We start from the raw sequence: 21,289 nt of genomic DNA, 5'->3' as shown, positions 1-21,289 counted from the left end.
TGTGTGCGCGCGCGCGCGCGTGTGCGTGTTGCGTGTGCGTGCGCGTTAACGCAACTCCAATGTGCACATTATAATTAAGTATAGGCTACAGGAAAATCAGTGAACAGCCCATTAAATTCACCTGATCCTCTACTCACAAGGACCTCATAAAATGTCTCCAGCAACAGTAGCCTAGCTATTGAAACCTAATGATTCTGCTCAGACATTTAGGTGAACTAATGACAGTTGGTAGGCCTGCTTAACGCAGCTTGCAACAGAGTGATTTCTTTATTTCACCGGAAGATGGCGCTAAAGGAAATGTTCTGAACATCAAGTCAGCCTGTAGTAGACTACTTATCTAGCAGCCAGAATTCAGAATATCAATGTTGAGGAAATAGCACAAACACAAGCACAAGCAATAAAAAGGTAGGCCTAAGCTACTTTATTTGTCCATACTATTTGTTTGTTGGCATTTCTAGCCAAACAAATGTCTAAACTTTCAAAACAATGGTGTTAGGTTCAACGTAAGGATGTAGGAGTGATTATATCGCCATATGTAGGCCCTATTTACTTTTCAAATAGCATAGACTATAAATAAAAATGATTTCACACAAATATTGATTTACAAGAGTAAAGAAAATGATGTAGGCCTAGTTTACAGAGCTCAGGGTAGCCTGTTCATAACCTAGAACATTTTAATATGACTAATTGAGGCTTAGGTCTTGGCTGTTTATTATTAGTTACAATGTAGGCCTATATTTAAAAAAGTTGTTTACAATCTTACATTCACTGAAGATAGGCTATCTTAGGTTTTCAGCCGACCAGGTCAAGAGCCTTGGAGTCATACTGGACAACACACTTTCATTTAGTGCGCACATAAACAGTATGTCTCGAAGTGCTTTTTTCCATCTAAGGAACATTGCACGGCTTCGCCCAGCGCTCACCCAGCAGAGTGCAGAAGTCCTTGTAAATGCGTATGTGACATCGCGCCTTGACTACTGTAATTCCATCTTGTCCGGAATCCCTAACAAGGTAACCCCAACTAATTCAGAATTCTGCAGCAAGGATTATTATAGGCTCCAAACCCACTAGTCATGTAACACCATTACTGATGCAACTGCACTGGCTTCCAGTTGCCTACAGAATACATTTCAAAGTCCTACTCCTCTGGCATACAAGGCCCTACACAATTATACCCCCACCTACCTCACTGACCTCCTAGAAGTCTACACTCCTGCCCGCTCACTGAGATCCTCCTCAGCAGGCCTACTGCATGTCCCTAATGTGAACCTCAGCACCCAGGGAGAGAGGGCTTTCAGCTACATAGCCCCCAAGCTGTGGAATTCACTGCCAGACTACATGAGACATTGTGACTCAATTACTGACTTTAAAAGCACACTTAAAACATATCTCTTCAAGATGGCTTATGGACTGACTGACTGACTGATTTTTATAGATGACTATAATTTTACAACCTTTTTGTTTTTGTTTATTTGTGAAGTGACCTTGGGTGACATGAAAGGCGCTCTAAATAAAATGTATTATTATTATTATTATTATTATTACCGTTTGGGCTATTGTAGTGTGAGCGTCAGCCAATGACTGCGTTTTGCGATTCTGGCTTTGGGGTGGGGGATAAAAAAATAATTTAAAAAAAACTCTCTCTTCATCACAACGCAAGGCTTCTCGGGATACATTGTAACCGGGGGCGCCATATTGGAGTTTAACTATTGTTATAAATAGAGACGGGGCTGCTGCTGGCTGAGTTTACATGTTTTCTACAAGTTTGTTCTGATTATCCAAAGAAATTTCAGTGGAGGGTCATGAAAGAAATGTCAGCGTAAGTCTCAAACTTATATAAATAGAGCCAGTTGTCGCACTGGCCTTTAATTTCTGCTATTTTCTTAAAGGATTGTATAGCTAAGCTAATCGGCGAGGAGAGCAGTAACGTCAATTGGGATAGCTAAGTTAGCATTAGCTATTTAGTCAGACTGTTGTAATTGAGCTCGCTTCCCGACCTAGCATACTGATATTAGCTATTTTGCTAACAAAGGCCTGGGAATGAAGGGATGGTCATGTATTGATCTTGCAGTAGATGAACACTAATTAGTGTAACAAATAACATGGCCTATAAATGGTATTATCACTCACGCTGTCAAAGAGCTGGTCTCTGTTGTTTTTCGGTAGCTAACAGTTGGTTAGCATGCATGGTAGCTAACGAGCTAGGGGCAGGTTTATCTGCAGTTGGCCTGGTGGCTAGCCTTCTACCGTTGGGCTAGCCACCCCAGGTAGGTAGCAAGCTAAATTGTTGTGTATTTGGGTATCTACGACTGTGTTTTGCTGTTGTCATATCAATAATGTACTCCACCTCATCATCAACTCTTTCACAAATGACAGGTGTTAAGTTAATCGTAATTAAAATCACGCTAAGCTTATACTAACGCTAGTGTTAGCTATTTTGTTTTAGCAAGCTAACGTAAACGTTATCCAATAACGTTAACATCGGCAAAACGGTATATTGATAATCGATGTTAGCTGGTTGGTTTATTAGCAAAGTTGTTGCAGCCGACTGTGTGTCTCGTTTTCGCTTGCAAGACAACGATGTTTTGAATCTTCTGCACATTTCCAGGACTGTCTTAAATTATGAATATTTTTCACCTCGTAAACGTGCAACCTTACCAGCGAGCTAACTTGGGCTCTTTGACACCTGATAAACGCCATGCTAGCAGCAACTGTCCGCCCCAAAGCTAGCAGCTAACCACTTATATTCATTAACCCCGTGATGTACGCATAGCTGTTTGTTTTGATCCGTCTTGTTAAGATGTGGCGCAATCGGTCTTGTCAGCGTAGGTGGTCGAAATGAGTCATGCCATTTCATTATCATGTCTGTCTAATGGTGTGAATTAAGTATTTGTCACCTAGAAAATGTCCAGCATGACCTCCCCAGCGAAAGTGCACTCAGATAGCTTTGATAGAAATCAGTGAGTGTCCCAAATGAAATGTATGAAGAGGATGTTTTCCTGTGGATGTCTTGTTAAGATGTGGCGCAATCGGTCTTGTCAGCGTAGGTGGTCGAAATGAGTCATGCCATTTCATTATCATGTCTGTCTAATGGTGTGAATTAAGTATTTGTCACCTAGAAAATGTCCAGCATGACCTCCCCAGCGAAAGTGCACTCAGATAGCTTTGATAGAAATCAGTGAGTGTCCCAAATGAAATGTATGAAGAGGATGTTTTCCTGTGGATTGGTCTGTCTATGCTGATGTACTCAACAATGTTGCATGTGTTCCCTCTCCACAGGGCCAGTGTCAGTACGCTTAGTGGGCAGCAGCAGCCTCAGAAACACTATGGCATCACCTCCTCCATCAGCCTGGCTTTTCCCAGGGAGATTGATCATATGTACACTCAAAAACTCATTGAGGCAATGAAGCCTTTTGGAGTGTTTGAGGATGAAGATGAGTTAAACCACAGGTCAGTAATGCATGAATACGTGCACAGGAAATAACTTTAGCTGGGGCGACAGTTTGGTCATTTTTTTTGTCTATATTTAGCTGTTTTTGGGCTGATTTAGGTTGATTTAGGTTATCACCCCCACACACACACACACACACACACATACACACACACACACACACACCATGTAAACACCAGACTGACCATCTCTCCACCATAATAGTCAATAAATAACATGAAATTGTCATACGTTGTCCTATATTATTATATATTCACTTGCATAAAAAAATGTCCACCTCCCCACCAACTCTCTCCCCATAGATTGGCCGTTCTTGGAAAACTAAATTCAATTGTGAAGGAGTGGATTTCTGAGATAAGTGATATCAAGGTAAGGTGATGTATTCTGTGTCATTTTGAAATGACTCTAACGACAATTGCTATTTGTGTGTTTTATAGTAACCATAAGCCTGTGAAGTACAAACTGGAAGCATTACCTTCATGTTTATAATTGATAGTTTAAAGTGATTGTAATCCTTGCCTAGTATGTTTGTTTAACTAACTGAAAATAAAATAAATTCACTTCTCTCAGAACCTCCCACCCTCAGCAGTCGCTAATGTTGGAGGCAAAATCTTCACATTTGGCTCATATAGGCTGGGTGTTCACACCAAAGGTAAGCGGAGATCCATGCGGTGTTTGTTTGTTTTGTTGTGTTGTGTTGTGATTTTTGTTTGGTTGTGCAAGTTGAAGCCATTCCTTTTTCTCCCTCCCAGCTTAATCCCAACAGACTGTTTGATGCTGTTATTGTCCAAATGCATTGGAAATTCACATTCACTGTAGCCCCTTTTACACTGCCAGATTTCCCGCAAATGTATGTACCTTTTATTGTAGAACGCCTCTCTTTTTTTTACACACACACCGAGGTGGAACGGCGGGTTGAAGTGGCCTGCCAATTTTACCACTAGGCAGGGTAGACATAAAGGCGAAACAATTCATTCCGGCACCAGTGTAAATGAGTTAAGGCGCAATGGGGTAATCTGGGTGGGCGTTTTGATGACATTACATATGCCCAACCCACCACAGGAGATTTAAACTGACTGATCAAAAGCAGCAATAACAGAGACGGCACAGTACCACAATCTTTAAATCCACAAAGCTTCCAGTCATTAAGCGCCTGAATGCAATCGGTTGCCATATAGGCCATCCTAAAATCCAGCGAAAAACATGAAGTCCTAGAGCATCTGTCCTAGCAAACTTTTACATTATCACATTATAACTACTGTTTGCCACATAACATCTAGAAGCTGGACATTAGCGAACATAGCTTAATGTCACTGTTTAACAAACAATCTAGCATGCTATGCAGCCAAACAAGCAAACACCGCTAAATGTAGTGACGCTGAACTCTTACCTGTATGATCTACAAGTTATCTATAGTTAGTCCACTGTTATTTCCCTCATGCATTCTTCTCTATATGAGCTAGTTAGAGATAGAGATATTCTGGCCAGTATTCTACTATCACACATGTCTGACTAAATTCAACGTTCTCTCCTGAAATACTTTGTTGTAACCTATATAGCCTATGGACCTGGCCCAAAACTTGCGATAGCACAGATACAAACTGTCATAGTATAATAGGCTATGCAGTTTCTGGCATCCATAAGAAAAGCGTTTGTAGATGAATGGCCAACATAACTTAACTGTATCCTACATCTGACTCCTCTTCGGGGAATAGCAACGTTACTCTCCTTCACTGACGTGAAGCACAACTTTATTTTCATACATTCATTTGATTGAACAGGCTAGCCTACATGGTGATTAAGCACATTGAAGAGGCTTTCTGTTTATTTGCATCACATTTTATTTTCAGTTGTCAAAAGTTGTGGGGGGTAAAATAAGTGATGGAAAAATCCACAGTTCAAAAAATCATGCATAGTTCGTTCCCATGTATTCCCATGTGTTAGGCTACTAGTCACGCCCAATGTTGCACGTCACGCTTCATTTTGCTTGACATGAAGCATGTAGCCAATGAAAGATCGGACGTCTACAATGCTTTGCAATGATGCTAGTTTGTCGGACAGATAGGTGTAATCGTGTTTTGCAGTAATGAAGTTCAAATCTTGAAGTCATTGGTTACGTCACTACTCTTTTCCACACCTCGGTCTGCGTCATGTTAGAGTCACAAAGTGTTTATAGCCTTGAAGGGAATCCCGTGTCATTTCTGAAGTTGGATACTGCAAAGGAAACTACATAAATCTGATAAAATAAAAACAACTTTGTAGTTGATCTGCATCTATTTTAGGAAGCTGCTGTCATCAATAATTTGTACGTCTTGATTTGTGACTTGCTTGATTTTCATCACAGTGACTTGGGACTTGATTAAGACTTGAGGGTTAGGACATGAGACTTACTTGTGACTTACTCCCACCCACCTCTGTGGTGGATGAAGTATGCTACAGCAAAGGCCCGTGTTGAATAATGTGTACTATCTGACATTATGATTGTTGAGATAGATGTAAAAATTTATAATTTTTTAAAGTATACTTTTGGGGTGTTTTGCCTTTACTCAGATAGGACAGTAAAGAGTGGCAGGAAGCAAGTGGGAAAGGGAGATGGGGTGGATTAGGGAAATGACTGCGACTCTAATTCAAACCCTGGTCCCTGTGGGCACTTGAACTAAAAATTGGTATGGACATTATAGGCACTTGCAGCACAGCCCCCACAACATGTACAGGTGCAAAAAAATTGAGTATCATGGGGGGGTGCATTCTGTTATTTATTTCAAAAAGTGAAACTTTCATATAACGTAGATTCATTACACATAAAGTGAGATGTGAGACTTTTGTTTGTTTTATTGTTATTCTAATCTTGATTACGGTTTACAGCTCCATCCAGTATTTCAAAATGTTAGAATAAAGAATGTATAACATAGAAATGTGGACCTGAGAAGAGCTGTAATCAGCTAATGAAGTCAAAACATCCTGCTTATCCTCTGGTTGCTACTCATGTACATAGGAAATAGTCATGCATTTATACCACGCAAAGAAAACATGAGGCTCAGTTTTAAATGAAACCGACATGTTCAGTTTTTTTGTACTATTTTCTTTGGTTACCAACAGTGATGGCAGTGGGTAATTAGTTTGTTTACAAGTGACATTGTTGCGAAGGCTGCCTACTTCCCCATTTACACAGTCATCAGTCAAGAGTCGCAATCAAAATTGTGATTCACATCAGGTCCAAAACTTAATTGTTTTTTCCTTGGCCCATGCTCCACCTTTCCTCTTAAGTTTCATGAAAACGTAGTTTTAGGGTAATCATACTCCTTGGCAGATGTACTGATTTTCTTTTTTTAGGACAGTCAGGGCTTTCCAGATCTGCAATAAACAGATACCATGTACATCATACATGTACACGCATAGAATTGTAGACGTAAAGGCAGAGAAATTGTGTTAAAGAGAATTTTTTAGCACTTTAAGGTCCTTTTCTGCTTTGTTTTGGATGAACTAGAGTGGTGGACACCGAAATTTTGACGATTGGTCCTGTCTCGACTTTTCTGACTCGTTTTGAATGGCCTTTGACTGCTCAGGGTGGCTGCATACAGGCATACTGTAGGCTACTCAAACATGTCCTAAAACAACCCTTAACGTTCGTTTTCAAAACTGTGCAACTCACCGAGTGGTTAGTGGAGTTCGTTGACTAGTAAAAGCAAATATATCGGCGCAATGTATGATTTCCAGCCATCTTATTTGCTAGGCCTATTGTGGAACTATTTATTCAGACACCTCACAACCGTGTATAAATTTCCGCTTAAAAGAACCTGAAGCATAGACAGTGGTGCAGTAATATCAACGTGCAATGAGTCTTCCAACAGAAATCAATGGGATTGTACAAAATGCCAAAAAACACGACAGAAACAGTATTTCGCTACGCTACCTTGTTTTGGAACATCAACGAACACCACTAACCACTCGGTGAGTTGCACAGTTTTGAAAACGAACGTCAAGGGTTGTTTTAGGACATGTTTGAGTAGCCTACTACAGTATGCCTGTTGGCAGCCACCCTGAGCAGTCAAAGGCGATTCAAAACGAGTCAGAAAAGTCGAGACGGGACCAATCGTCAAAATTTCGGTGTCCACCACTCTAGTTCATCCAAAACAAACCAGAAAAGGGCCTTAAAGTGCTAAAAACTGGAATTTTCCTTTAATATCCCTGGACTGTAACAGTTGAGATGTAAGAAGTAAGACATGCAAAAGAAATGCCCTCAGCATGGTCAGTGAAATGTGATTGTCCATTTTGTGTTCCTAGGGGCTGATATTGACGCTTTGTGTGTGGCGCCCCGGCACGTGGAACGGACCGACTTCTTCCTGTCCTTCTTCGAGAAGCTCAAACAGCTAGAGGAGATTAAAGATTTACGGGTGAGGGTTCAGCAGATAATGGCATAAAATAACTTGCCATGTTGGTGCCTCAGACTTATTGTCTCCTTGATTTTTTTTTTTATTTTATTTATTTTTTTATTATTAATGACCCTGTCTTTTTCTCTTCAGGCTGTAGAAGATGCCTTTGTGCCGGTTATCAAATTCAACTTCGATGGCATTGAGGTACTGTGTTGTTGGAAGTATATGTTCTTAGGGATGTAACGGTATAAAAAAATTAACCTCACGGTTATAGTGACCAAAATCATCACAGTATTTCTAAAAGTGTGTTCAATATGTTCAGAAAGCACTGAGGCCTACACAAGCTGAAATAGTCTCAAAAAGTGTCCCGTTCACTTTTTTCTTCATGTTTAATTGGCTATGTGCTTATAGCTTAACTTACCCTACCATAACTTGGAGTTTGCTATTTCTGTTATTTGGATCCAATGAGTGAGACCAAAGTAAGCGTTCAAAATAAAACTTTAGGCTACTGTATTCTCCTGATAAAGCGAGTGGAATGGATTTAATGTGGACGTGAACATAAAGACGCAGAGGGGCTACATGATACAGTGCACATTTTGCGGTGAAAATGTTCCGCCTTTTAAAAATCAGGTGTAGCCTAATCCGAATCGTCGTTAAAACCATCAATTAGACAACAGAATCAGTAGGGTACCAGTTTTGTTTCATTGTACTAGGCCTACTGTATGTCAAAAGCAGGCTCGGATGAAGCTGGGAAGGATTAAACGCACGGTTTCCACACCACGGTAATCAACCGTGATTATGATATTTGGAAAAAAAAAAAATTCACATCACATCATCAACATTTTTTATTGCGGTTTACCATTATACCGGTAATCGTTACATCCCTATATGTTCTCTTACAGATAATAGTGTGACCATTGAAGGTCAAGGGTGTAGCTCTTTCTTATACTTGGAAATGTGCACTACAAGGAACACATCTAGCATGATGGTGTGTCCAGTTATACGGAATTAATGGCCTCCGCTGCGCGTCGGGGAGTTCTTTGCCCCTCGCCCTCATCCATTGATTCCATATAACAGGACACCTCGGCGGCCGTTATCCCTTACTTAAAATAAGTTTAAGAATGTTAAATTGGGTAGGGGTGTGTGTGTGTGTGTGTGTGTGTGTGTAAAAACTGATAGTTTCGGTCCTTGATAAAATAGCTGCATCTGACGTTGCTTGCCAACCATTCAGATAGAGGAAATATATTTCTTGGCGGAAGAGTCATTATCTATGAATAAATCGGTTCTGTTTCTAGTTGCTGTGCCTTTACTTAATGAAGTAAGTAATAATAAGTGTGTGTATATATATATATATATATATATATATATATATATATATATATATATATATATATATATATATATATATATATATAACAGTTTTAGAAAAGCAATAAGCCACTCGAGTCCGTCGGTTACACTGATTCTACAACAGCTAAGGGGGGGTTTTAGGCACTCCGCTAGCGTGTCGTGCCTAACAACACCCCTTAGCTATTGTAGAACCAGTGTAACCTACGGCCTCTCGGGGCTTATTGCATATATATATATAGAACGTGATTATGATATTTGTGTATATATATATATTAATATTAATATTAATTACACACACTTGAAATATGTTCTTTCATCTCTCTCTCTGTGCAGATTGATCTTCTGTTTGCTAGGCTTGCACTTCCATCCATCCCAGACAACCTGGACCTGAGAGGGGACTCCCTACTGAGGAATCTTGACATCAGATGCATTCGCAGTCTGAATGGTATAGACAAGCAGATACTTTTATGTTCTCTAGTGTTAACAGTTACATAAGCTGTACTTTGGTGTGGATATTTATTTATTTATATATATCAATCATATTTTTTTTATGCTTCTGTGTTGCCGTTCTGTGTATAGGTTGCCGTGTCACTGATGAGATATTGTATTTGGTGCCGAACAAGGAGAACTTCAGGTTGACATTAAGAGCCATCAAATTATGGGCCAAGCGTAAGTCTGATGGGCATTTTGAGACTCATTGCACTGATTATGAGAAGCCCCAGGCAGTACCCGCGTGATGATAACTATATTGTGTTGACACTCCTGCTCAGGTCGCGGCATCTACTCCAACATGCTGGGTTTCCTTGGAGGTGTGTCGTGGGCAATGCTCGTGGCTAGGACCTGCCAGCTCTATCCTAATGCTGTAGCAGCCACGCTGGTCCACAAGTTCTTCCTGGTCTTCTCCAAGTGGTACAGTCCTCAATAAACTAGTGCTCTAGAAGCAGACAATGTTTTGAGTTGCTCTCAATAGTGAGGAAAACAATCTTGACAAGCATGCATGTAGTCAAAATGAGTCACTTTTGAACCCCTCACAGGGAATGGCCAAATCCGGTGCTTTTAAAACAGCCTGAAGACAGCAACTTGAATCTACCTGTGTGGGACCCTCGAGTAAGGATTTTTCTTTCCCCACTTTCCTTGTGTTTAGTGATGGCAACCTTATTGTAATGTAATGTTTAATTTGTTAGGGAGCTGGCCTTGGCACCAGATTTCATTAAGGCTTACCTAAAATGTTTTGTTATGGCATCACAGCTATTGGAATGGCGTTTGCGTATTCAGTGAATGACTGTGGTTTGCCCCCTTTTTTTTTGTCTCCCCATCCCGTCCACGCAGGTGAACCCCTCAGACAGGTACCATCTGATGCCCATCATCACCCCTGCGTACCCACACCAGAACTCCACCTACAACGTGTCCACCTCCACACGCACAATCATGAGCGAGGAGTTCAAAAATGGTGTGTAGGACAGGGAGATGTCTGGCAGCGTCGGTCATGTTCCAGCTCTCCAGGTTTTTCCTTTGGTACTAACGGTTTATTTGTCTGTTTTTGATAGGTTTGACTGTGACCGATGAAATCCTATTGGGTAAAGCAGAATGGTCAAAGCTCTTTGAGCCTCCCAACTTCTTCCAGAAGTACAAGTATGTAACATCTGTCTGCATTTCCGGTCATTGTTGTGTTCAATTGTGCAATGGTTTCTTTGGCTGACAAACCCTAAGGTTGAAATGCCTTATGCATTGAACCTATTGTGTGTTCTTTATTTTTATTTTTTTAAAAACAGGCATTACATAGTGCTTACAGCCAGTGCATCTACAGAAGATAATCATCTTGAATGGTGAGTATTGAATGTACAGCAGCCTCACTGCCCATAGCCTTTGCTTTTCTGGTGCGATTCAGATTTCTCATCAGCCTCTCTCCCACCCCAACCCAGGATTGGACTTGTGGAGTCCAAAATCCGCGTGCTTGTGGGAAATTTGGAGCGGAACGAGTACATTGTTCTGGCCCACGTGAACCCCCAGTCCTTCCCAGGCTCCAAGGAGAGCCGCATCGAGTGAGTAGCATAGCACAAGGGGTTTCTGTTCTTACTCATACTGCTGTGATGTCACTTTGATGACCTCAGACCGTGTGGTTGAGCTGGTGAGCAGGTCATTGCCTGGACCCTTGATTGCTCGTACATGGGTTTTTTTTTTTTATTTATTTATTTATTTATTTTTTATTTTATGTCTACCTTCCACCACCTCACTGAATGAGTCATTTCATGTGTGTGAGGTCTTGGTTTACATGGTGTGGGGGAAGCTGTCTATGGAGTTGACCAAGAATGACAGGAAAGATGTTAAATTCCTTCTGTTATAGGCAGGGGATTACCCATTGTGGTCTATCAACAACCACGTCCATTTCACACACTACACAGCATGATGCGGTATCTAACAACCACACACATTTGGCTTGTGGCAGTCGCAAATGCGCTGCTTGTTGTCATTTATGTCAAAAATAAAGACTTCACCGCTCACTGGTGTAATATTATGGGTTGTGCATTTAGAGGGCACACAGGGATGTGTCAATTAATTGTGCTTTTTTTTTTTTGTAGGAATGATTATGTCTCCATGTGGTTCATCGGCATCAGTTTCAAGAAGATGGAAAGCTCTGAGAGCGTAAACATTGACCTCACTTACGACATCCAGTCCTTTACAGATACCGGTGAGTTGGCTTCACAGAACATGTGTGTCTGGCCATTAAATAGCCTTAGTTGCTGAAATTGCTTTAATTTACAAAAAACAAACAAACATGTATGGAACCTGAATCCAATCGGTGTCTGCCATCTGCCCTCCAGTCTACCGCCAGGCCAACAACATCAACATGCTTAAGGATGGTATGAAGATTGAGGCGACCCATGTGAAGAGGAAGCAGCTCCACCAGTACCTGCCTCCTGACGTGCTGCAGCGCAAGAGAAAGGTACCACCCCTTACCATTCTTATCTGCTATCTAACACTTATTACACAGCTCTTCAGAGTGCTGCAGAACGTTCCATTCACATGAAAGGCCCGAACGTTGGGAAGGCCCAATGTTAAATCTACATAAATCACCGGCAAAGCATTTAATCACCGCTGTCCATGGCAACGGGTTTTGTGCTTCTGATTAATGTCTTTCATATCACTACGCAAGGACTGGAACTTCATTCAAACGTGAAAGCAGACGGTTGATCAGCAGCTGTGTTCTAAAGAATGTTTGATTCAAGTTCAGCAGCGTGTGTTGCGAACTAGGCCTATTTGTTTCTCAGCAAATGCTCCGCTGCACGTCGGGGTCTGGTTCGCCCTGTCGGGACTTATTTTCCCAGTAATGACCGGCGTTCTATACATTATCCCTTACTTGCTCATTTTTATTAGTCGCCATCAATTCTTGAAGTCAGTGGCAGTTTCTTTTCCATCAAACCTTCTTATGCATATTATAAGGTTGTTTTGATAATGAGGCGGTTTAAGAAACGTTTGAACAGTCATTTCTTGCCTTGATATTACTGTAATTCTGAATGTAGCCCAGGGGCCATAGAGGGACTCTGTTTGTAATCTCCGCTGCCCTCTCCCCCTCTACAGAGTATGGGTGACCCCAACCGCAGCTCCACCGGAGGGGACTCCAAACGCTGCTCCATGGACGGCAGCCAGCTGGACAGCTCCAGAGACACGGACACGGGGACCCCCTTCAGCTCGCCCACCCCCGTGTGCATGCCCTTCAAGGCAGAGGTGGATGCTGAGAGGTAGGGCAGCCCATAGTAAGGTGTTGAGATGTGGGAGAAGCACTGGATGATGGACTGAGATTCATCAGTGTTGTATGTGGATAGAATTTAAGAGACATGTTTTAAAATGCTAGTGCAGAATATAACCAATCTAAAATGTTTGTGTAAAGTGGTTAATGCCTATATGCTAAAAACGCTTACAGTTCTAGACTTCTAAATAGGATCTCTTGAGAGGTGTCCTCTAACTCGCTTGTCCTCTGTTTGTTCTCTGATGTGTTCCCTCCAAACAGGGTCACGCCCTCCAAACCTCCGGTCCCTCTCTTTGTGGAGAGCTCCCCCCCCCCTCGGAGGCTGAGCAGGGCATGTCCATTCCGGTCATCGGCTCCAGTGAGTGGTGTTTAACATTCACACGCACAGGCTTGCTTCTGTCAGGCCTGTGCGACCTATAGAGTTTTACCTTGTATTGGCTCAATAATTTGCCACACTTGGAGGTTTCGTGTTTGTCATAAAGATCATTTTCACAATTTTATAATATTCTTACGCTATTATTACGCTAGTATTGTTTTTTTTTTTTTTGTCATCTCTCTTTCTTGTTGTCTCCTCCAGAGCCCGCAGCCTCCCCGGCAGCCAAGCCCCCCAGCCCGACCCCAGCTGGAAGCACCATCCCCACGGTGGTGGGCCGCAGTGTCATCCCACGCGCGTCCAGTAACAGCCCCACAGAGCTGCCCAATGGGGCCGGCCCAGCGCCCCCAAAGAGACCCCACTCTCCAACACTAGAGGAGCCCCTCAAGAGGAGTAACACAGACATGGTTAGGACGTGGCCTGGCACACAAACAGACAACAGTACACAAAAACAAACTATAAATGCACAAAAGACGGCACACAGAGACAATTATGGCAGCACACAAAAAGACAATAATGACAAAAAGGGAGCTCACGGAAAGACCATACACTGTTGATCTAGTTACTCCACTTGCTCTCTTTTGAGTATGGATCATGTATGTTGTTGATTGACAACTGGCCCTGAGGTTTTGTGTTTTGTTGTTGTGGAACCCAGGGGTTTGCAGCGCCCCCTGCTGGAAGCACCATTCCCACTGTGGTGGGGTGCAGCGTCATCCCCTGCCAGGGCTCCCCCACCGGCAGCCCTGCTGACGACCTGCCCAACGGACTGAATGGATCGGCCAGCAAGAGACCCCACTCCCCCAGCCTGGAGGAGGCCACCAAGAGGAGCAAAGAAACAGAGGAGGTGAGCTGACCGGCCACAACCAGGGTGGCAGTGTATAATTCTGCTAGGATATTATCAATGTTCGATGTATACATCGTGTTTTTTGTCTTGTTCTCCCAGGATTTGCTGAACGAGAAGTTCATGAAAAGATGTAGATTAACATGTGGCCTTGTTTGTGTTTTTGTACAGCTGGTGTTCTCTGATGACTCTGCGTTTAAGGAGCCTCTTCCCCCAGCCAGCAATGGCCAGGAGAAAGGAGATGGGCCTGGCATGGTAGGCACCCAAACCCTCACAACTCTTAACTTGCCCATCCCAAACAACTTCACCAATGTGTGTCTTCAGATGTGTTCGAAGTTATTATGACCGCCGCGCAGCGAAGCGGCGGTCATATAGGTTTAGTCAGATTTTTTTTTTTTTTTGCATTTCCAAATTTCCGTCAAGGATTCCAGGGACACTGTAAGACCGGGGTACACAAAACTTGGTGGGCATGGAACCATCGTTTTTCGTTTTGATCTGTAGCCCCCCTGCTGGACTGGACCCCCCGAAAGGAGGGTAGGGCAGACACAGTTTTCTGTGAATATCTCGAGAACCGTAGGGCCTAGGAGGTCCACCTTTTTTTGTATGTTGGTCTTAAGAGGGCATAAAAAGCAAAGAATTAGGTGTTTTCATCACAATATCTCTGGCTGACATGGTCAAAACTGCACGAAATTGAAAGGTGTAGGGTCATTATGACACACTCTGTAGTGTTAATTTCGTCAGACGAGAGGAAATATGTTCGTCAACAACCTTTTTTTTTCATGACTAAGAGGAGACGATGACGAGATGGCAGTAATGTCCTGAAACACTGACTAAGACTATCTTAAGATGCATTATTGTTGACGATAAAAGACGAGACTAAATGTTTTGCATGAAATAAAAACTAAGATAAAATCTCGTCTACAAAATGAGAAGACCGAATATCTAGCTGTGTTCAAAATATTCCGAATTAGTTTATACACAACAGCTTTCCTGTAGGCTAGTCTACGTGCTGTTGCTGCAACCCTGTGGCTGCAACACGAAACTACATGGAAAAATAACACTGCAAGCTAACTACCTAAGCTTTATGCCACAATGCTACTTACCCAGAAGTTGAAGCTTCTCTCAAACAAATTAACATCCCCCAGAATGTCCATACGAAAATGTACATCATGTAATGTCAACTATTTTACTAGTTAGACTGATGCAAAGTTTGCTAGGAAGTAAGCTAATATGGAAAGTTCGCTAGCCAGTTAGCTATGGCTAAGATGGAGAGTTTGTTTGGGGAATGTGTTGTGTTTTGGCGCATATCGCCATCTAGCGTGGCGGAGTAAAACATTAATACTTGGGTCTACGACAGAGTTTCTCAAACTTTTTCAGAAGAAGGACCACTTAACTAACCCTAGCTAAAAAAAAAAAGGATTAGACCTACTTCAACAGTATATTAGTCTACACAATAGGCCTACTCACTGAACTACCTTGTCTTTGCACTTTGCAATATTGAACCAACTTGTATCAGGGCTTAAATTTCACTGCGGGATTGCGGGTATTGCGCATAATTTGTTCAAGTCCCGCAACTCTAGCCATCATAATGCGAGAAATTCCCGCATACACTTTTACAGCCTGTCTGATGGCGTTAATATAGCCAATCATTAAGTGTAAAGCGGAATGCGGTGCTATTGACCGGACTGATCAACTACCGAGTTGAATTGAACATAGCCTCATGCAGGCCTTTACACACACACACGGAGAGAGAGAGAGAGAGAACCACTTTTGCAGCTTACGCCAAATAGGCTACGCTACCATGGCAAACTTTTACATCTGGAAAGAGCTCCTTGGTAACTATCCTGCTAGCTCAGTCAGGTCACGTCAACACTTGATCCCAGAAAGATTGTCTTCGACTGTTAGTTTTTTCAACATTTATTGTATCTAATGACATAGAAAACATAATGATTTGCATACACATACCGCACTGTGCACAACTTTTATTCACTAGCGACTATAGCCTAAAACCGTCAGGTTGAAGGGGGTAATTACTCCATAGAATTACTCTCAATTATTTTCTTAAAGTGACAGGCACTCAATTACACCTACTCATCAGCAATGTGCACTCAATTGGACCTACACACCACATTAAAGATATGCCTAAGTGTTATAGGTTAAACGTCAATATGAGGCATTCAAATTACTAAATATGTTTAGCTACTAGTAATTACTAGTAAAATGCTATACTTTAAAAAAATGCATTATTAAATAAATACACTCTATATGAATTCAAAAATATATGATAGAAACATATCACATAAGCTATCATTTTCAGTGTGTGTTTGTGTGTGGAGAGAGTCAAGCAGAATCTAGGATGTCCACTGTTGTGAATGATCCCACTACAGTATATATTACTGATGACGTCAGGGTGGTGGGGGCCCCAAAATCAAACACTTTTTTAAAAAAAGTATCGAAGTATTGAAATCGCAATTCTTGACTTGGGATCAGAATCGACCCCCCCCCCCCAAATTGTGTAAATCCCCCCTACATGAATAACCTAAGGGGGGAATTCCCCCCCATTTTGAAAAATGAATTTTAAGCCCTGTTGTATGTAAATCCAAACAGTTCTGCAACACTGTCTATGTAAGATATGTTTAAATCATACAGTATGAATCCTCCTTCACAATAAGCAAACAACTAATTTATATTATATTTTACCACGTCTGCTCGTGGACCACTTGGGATAGCTTGCGGACCACCAGTGGTCCCCGGACCACACTTTGAGAAACACTGGACTACGAATATCATGACCGTGGTCCAGTCAAATCTTTTACTGTCTATGGTCAAATCCCAGCCGAGCTATAACTGTAGCTCGACTTACCTGTGCATGTAAACATACTGACTGACAAAAAATCAGAATGAGTAATTATAACAGACGAGTAGCCCTGTGGGCACACAATGTTGTTGGAAAATTGAGATGTGTGAAACACTATTTGACTCAAATGGTAATCAGAAATAATTTGTTATAAAAAAAAAAAGACTAAAATGTTTCGACTAAAACTGACTAAGACTAAGATACCTTTAGTTTTCTTTTGACTAAAACTAGACTAAAATGATGAGACTTTTCGACTAAAACTTGACTAACAAAAATGATATTTGAATGACTAAATATGACAGACTAAAAAGGACATTTCGTCACAAGACTAAGACTAAATTAAAAATAGGTGACAAAATTAACACTAACCCTCTGAATGCATGCCAAGTTTCGTGAACTTTCGTTCATGAGGGGCCTTACAATAAAATAATTTATGTGTACATTTAGTGACCGTACATTTAGTGATCCTACAACAAGGATTCCCGGGACACTGAAAGACTGGGGTACACAAAACTTGGTGGGCATGTAACCCCACATGGATAGCATGGAACCATCGTTTTTCGTTTTAATCTGTAGCACCCCTGCTGGACTGGACCCCCCGAAAGGAGGGTAGGGCAGACACAGTTTTCTGTGAATATCTTGAGAACCGTAGGGCCAATTTTTTCCGTATGTTTGCCTCCAGGGGTCATCTTAACCCATTCCATGTGCACACATGTGCATAAACAGATACACATGCACACACATACATTCACAGTAATCATACTTATGACACATACTCACACAGTAGACAAATGTACGCATGCATGCACAGGCACATTCGCAGGCACACACCCACACACATAAACATGTACATGCACACAAGAATTTCTCAGAATTATGAACAGGCAAGATGGGGGTGGGATTGTATAAAATGAATTTTACATGTGAAATCTATGAACTAATCATGTTTTGGTACTTGTTATCTAGCAGATACCAGTGAGAATTGAGTGTGGATAATGCAATTTAGTGAGACAGTTAGAATCATATAGGCCTTTCAGCGTGATTTCTTTTTGTGGAAAAAATGTGTTGGACTGGGCGGCGGTCATATTTTGTACCGCTCTGCGGTACATCTAGTTTTTAGTTAGTTTGGCAGTAGCCAATTGGAATGATTGACAGCAGTCACTGACCTCACATCCACATTTTTGAAGGGTAAAACCTGCTATACCTGTTTGCTGCGTCACATGGCATAGCAAGCATCTTCCCCATTCTCCTCCACTTCAATGGTAGGGTAATCTTAACCTAGAACTATGACCACAGGGGGTGAGGGTGAACATTGCAATTTCCACTTCAATTGAACATTGCACACTATCGCCTTCAAAATCAAGCTTTCGGATAGGCAAACTCATGAAATAGCTCTAGCAACCGCTGTAGCTGTCATTTTGAATGTAGGCCCATTCCATATCAAGAGTTTGATCTCCCTGTTGACCTTTTTTGATGGCAGTTACAAGTTAAGTATTGAGTGTGTCGAGTGTAAATATAGGTCAGTATAGGTTCTGTGTGTATCGCTACTGTGAGTGACCTCTGTTTCCGCCCACAGGACGGCCATGGTGGCACAAAGCCCATGCCCATACCCACCATCGACACGTCACGAACACAGGTAGGGCTCGGAAACCCGCGCCGCTGCTGTGGTCAGCACAGGGCATTCCTCGCATTTACGTTCCTTTCCAGTGGCATGAAACGCGCGGTGTGAGCATGTGTTGTGTTGTGTGTTTGTCTGCAGAGACTACCCAGCAAGGAGCTGCCAGACGCCTCATCCCCCATCCCCACCAGCAACCTCCGCGTGGTCAAAAACTCCATCAGACTCACCCTCAACCGATAGCAGTGGGGCAGCACAGGTAACTCTGATTGGACGTGACGGCTTGTAGGTGGTGCGTTAAAGAATTAATTTTCTTTATTTGTGTTCTCTTCTTAATTTTAAAAAAGAAATGCACATAAAAAGAAACATTAAAAAAAAAAATCGGAAAAGAAAAAAAATAGTTTGGAGGCCACACTGAGTGGGTCTCCAGGAGCAAGACTACTGTTATACGTGTGAGGTTCTGCTTTTTAACCTTCCTCTCGCTCCCTGAAAAATGCAATTGTTACAATGACAAGAGGAAAAAGAACCAACCGAAATCTTTGTTCTATTAGTGTTTTTCATGGGTTTATTGTTTTGTTTTTCTTTCTTCCTTATATTTTTCAAGCTAGGTTCCCCCCTCCATATTGTCTATTTTTTTATCGCCTTAATGTGTCAAATGCTTGCTGAGTCCATGTACGGCAGCGTGTTTTTGAAATCAGACTTGTACATTAGGTAGCTTATGTATATAACTTGTCTTTAAAAAAAATCACTGTTAGTGTTTCAATACAGCTGTATTGTAGGTTTTTATTAACAAAAAAATATGAAAAAAATTGTCATGTTTGTTTGTTCCTGTATATGAAATTCTCCTCTGTTAGACAAAAAACTTTTCCGCCCTCCTTCCTATCCCCAAAAGTTTTGTAATCACTGTGCAGGTTCTGATACAGCTTCTGGAAGGAGATTCTTTTTTTTTTTATTATTATTTTGGGTGGAGGAGAATGTTTGGACCCGGACTCTGGTCAGAATGATGACGATCCATTCCCTCTGCTGGTCCCAGTGCTCTAGCCCTCTGACAGAGCTGACCTTTATCGTTCCCACACACATCAGCTTAGCCCTCAACCCAAACTAACACGCGTCACCCAGCGACCACATATGTATCCTCTAACCACATAGCAGAGAATTTTGAAAAGTGTGTGTGTGTGTGTGTGTGTGTGTGTGTGTGTGTGTGTGTGTGTGTGTGCGCGTGCATGTGACCGAGAGAGCAAGATTGGGGTGTTGTGACAAGTTTGTGCTGTGAGGTTTGTGTTTTGTATGACTGTGCATGTTCCTGACTTGTAATTCCCTGTGTTTAGGGTGTTCACCCACCTCTGTGCCTCCCATGGAGGTTCCTATAGGACTAGTTCACCCAAATTTCAAACTTTCCCAACAATGTTCTCACTTTGGCAATAGGCTATTGGAGAAAGACTGCAGCCTGTTTTCAGTCATCATTTTATAAGCTGCTGTGATCTGATCTTGCACACTGGCTGTGGTCCTTAACACACAGTTGGATACTCACCACAGCAATTCTGAACCCATGTCTGAGATTGACATGAGTGCATCACAACAGTGTGGTTCAGTCTTTATGAAATTATGTTCAAACAGTGATTCACAAGGGTTTGACCCAAACCAGTATTGTTGGCAAGTGCAGGACTACACAGTTTAGGTCCTGGATGGATAGTAAAGTGTATAGCTACAGTAACAACATTAGATCAAACCCAGGGCTTACACCCAGCTATTTGACCTCCATCAAGGCTAGGACCAGACTGTAGGGTTTTCCCGAAATTTTGGCTAACTAGTTCAAAGAGCAGCTTCTCCATAGCTTGACAGTAGAAATGAGATTATATGAGAATTCCGTTTTATTCTTTCCAGGTAATGAATCTACCATAAGCCACTGTTCAAAACTGGTTAGGTGTACAGACAAAGTGAGTGAGCGAGAGATGCCTGTGTATTTAATAGGGAGAAAGAAGGCTTACTATTCATTTTGGGGTTTCTTATTCTTTTATTTATATTTGCATATTTGTACCATGTAATTTTTATATCACAGGTATTGCAGTTAGATTTTCTTCTGAATGGCATTTACAACTCTCAACTTGAATCTTCTCATTGAACTTGGGGAAATGTCATTTTTCTTTTCTTTGTTTTCTTTTGTTTTGTAGGGCAACAAATTGTATTTGAAATGGTATTTTTGTATGTAATGTATATTTCCTCCTTTAAAATGAGACCATAAAACTCACAAAACCCCAGTTTGTTGTTGCGTGTTTATTTTTTTCTTGGCGTCAAACTTTCTCTTGTTTTGTTTACCATGTTTATGTAGCTTATATAAACTCCCATGGACATTTTATTAACCTCAAAAACCACAGTAGAGTATCTAAAATGACTGAGCATCACCTGTTGTCCCTCTGCTCACGGCAAGCCCTTTCGAAATAAACACAAAGTTGTGAAATGCTTGTTTGCTCATCACTACTCATATATGTATATGTACACATAGAGTTGCGACGGGTGCTGCCGCCCGTCTGAAGTATAACTTATGTTGACTGTTCCGTGTAAACAACGTCAGTTAGTATACCTTTAGGTCTCCCAACTATTTTACAATTTCGCCTTTTGCTATCTAGCTGTTTAAAAGGGGCCAACTTCCTTGTTCTTACAGAGGGAGATTCCCGCAGTGC

At 41.7% G+C, this 21,289-nt stretch overlaps 1 protein-coding gene across 1 annotated transcript; it reads left to right on the top strand.

Moving 5' to 3' along the window:
- The first annotated feature begins 1,693 nt into the window (after nt 1–1,693).
- On the top strand, nt 1,694–20,866 carry papolg (poly(A) polymerase gamma). Its single transcript, XM_048270079.1, is given in 24 exon segments — nt 1,694–1,819; nt 3,280–3,450; nt 3,754–3,820; nt 4,022–4,103; nt 7,736–7,845; nt 7,975–8,028; nt 9,508–9,619; nt 9,754–9,843; nt 9,945–10,083; nt 10,209–10,281; nt 10,504–10,624; nt 10,722–10,806; nt 10,947–11,000; nt 11,097–11,216; nt 11,754–11,863; nt 11,997–12,118; nt 12,754–12,914; nt 13,184–13,226; nt 13,229–13,280; nt 13,500–13,702; nt 13,951–14,139; nt 14,308–14,391; nt 18,570–18,629; nt 18,753–20,866. Coding segments are annotated over 24 exon segments (2,418 nt in total). The 5' UTR covers nt 1,694–1,802; the 3' UTR covers nt 18,852–20,866.
- Nucleotides 20,867–21,289: the final 423 nt, after the last annotated feature.

The sequence above is a fragment of the Alosa alosa genome, chromosome 18 (genome assembly GCF_017589495.1).
Source record: "Alosa alosa isolate M-15738 ecotype Scorff River chromosome 18, AALO_Geno_1.1, whole genome shotgun sequence".
NCBI lineage: Eukaryota > Metazoa > Chordata > Actinopteri > Clupeiformes > Clupeidae > Alosa > Alosa alosa.
The sequence above is the reverse complement of the archived record's forward strand: the minus strand, read 5'-3'. Positions and strand labels throughout refer to the sequence as shown.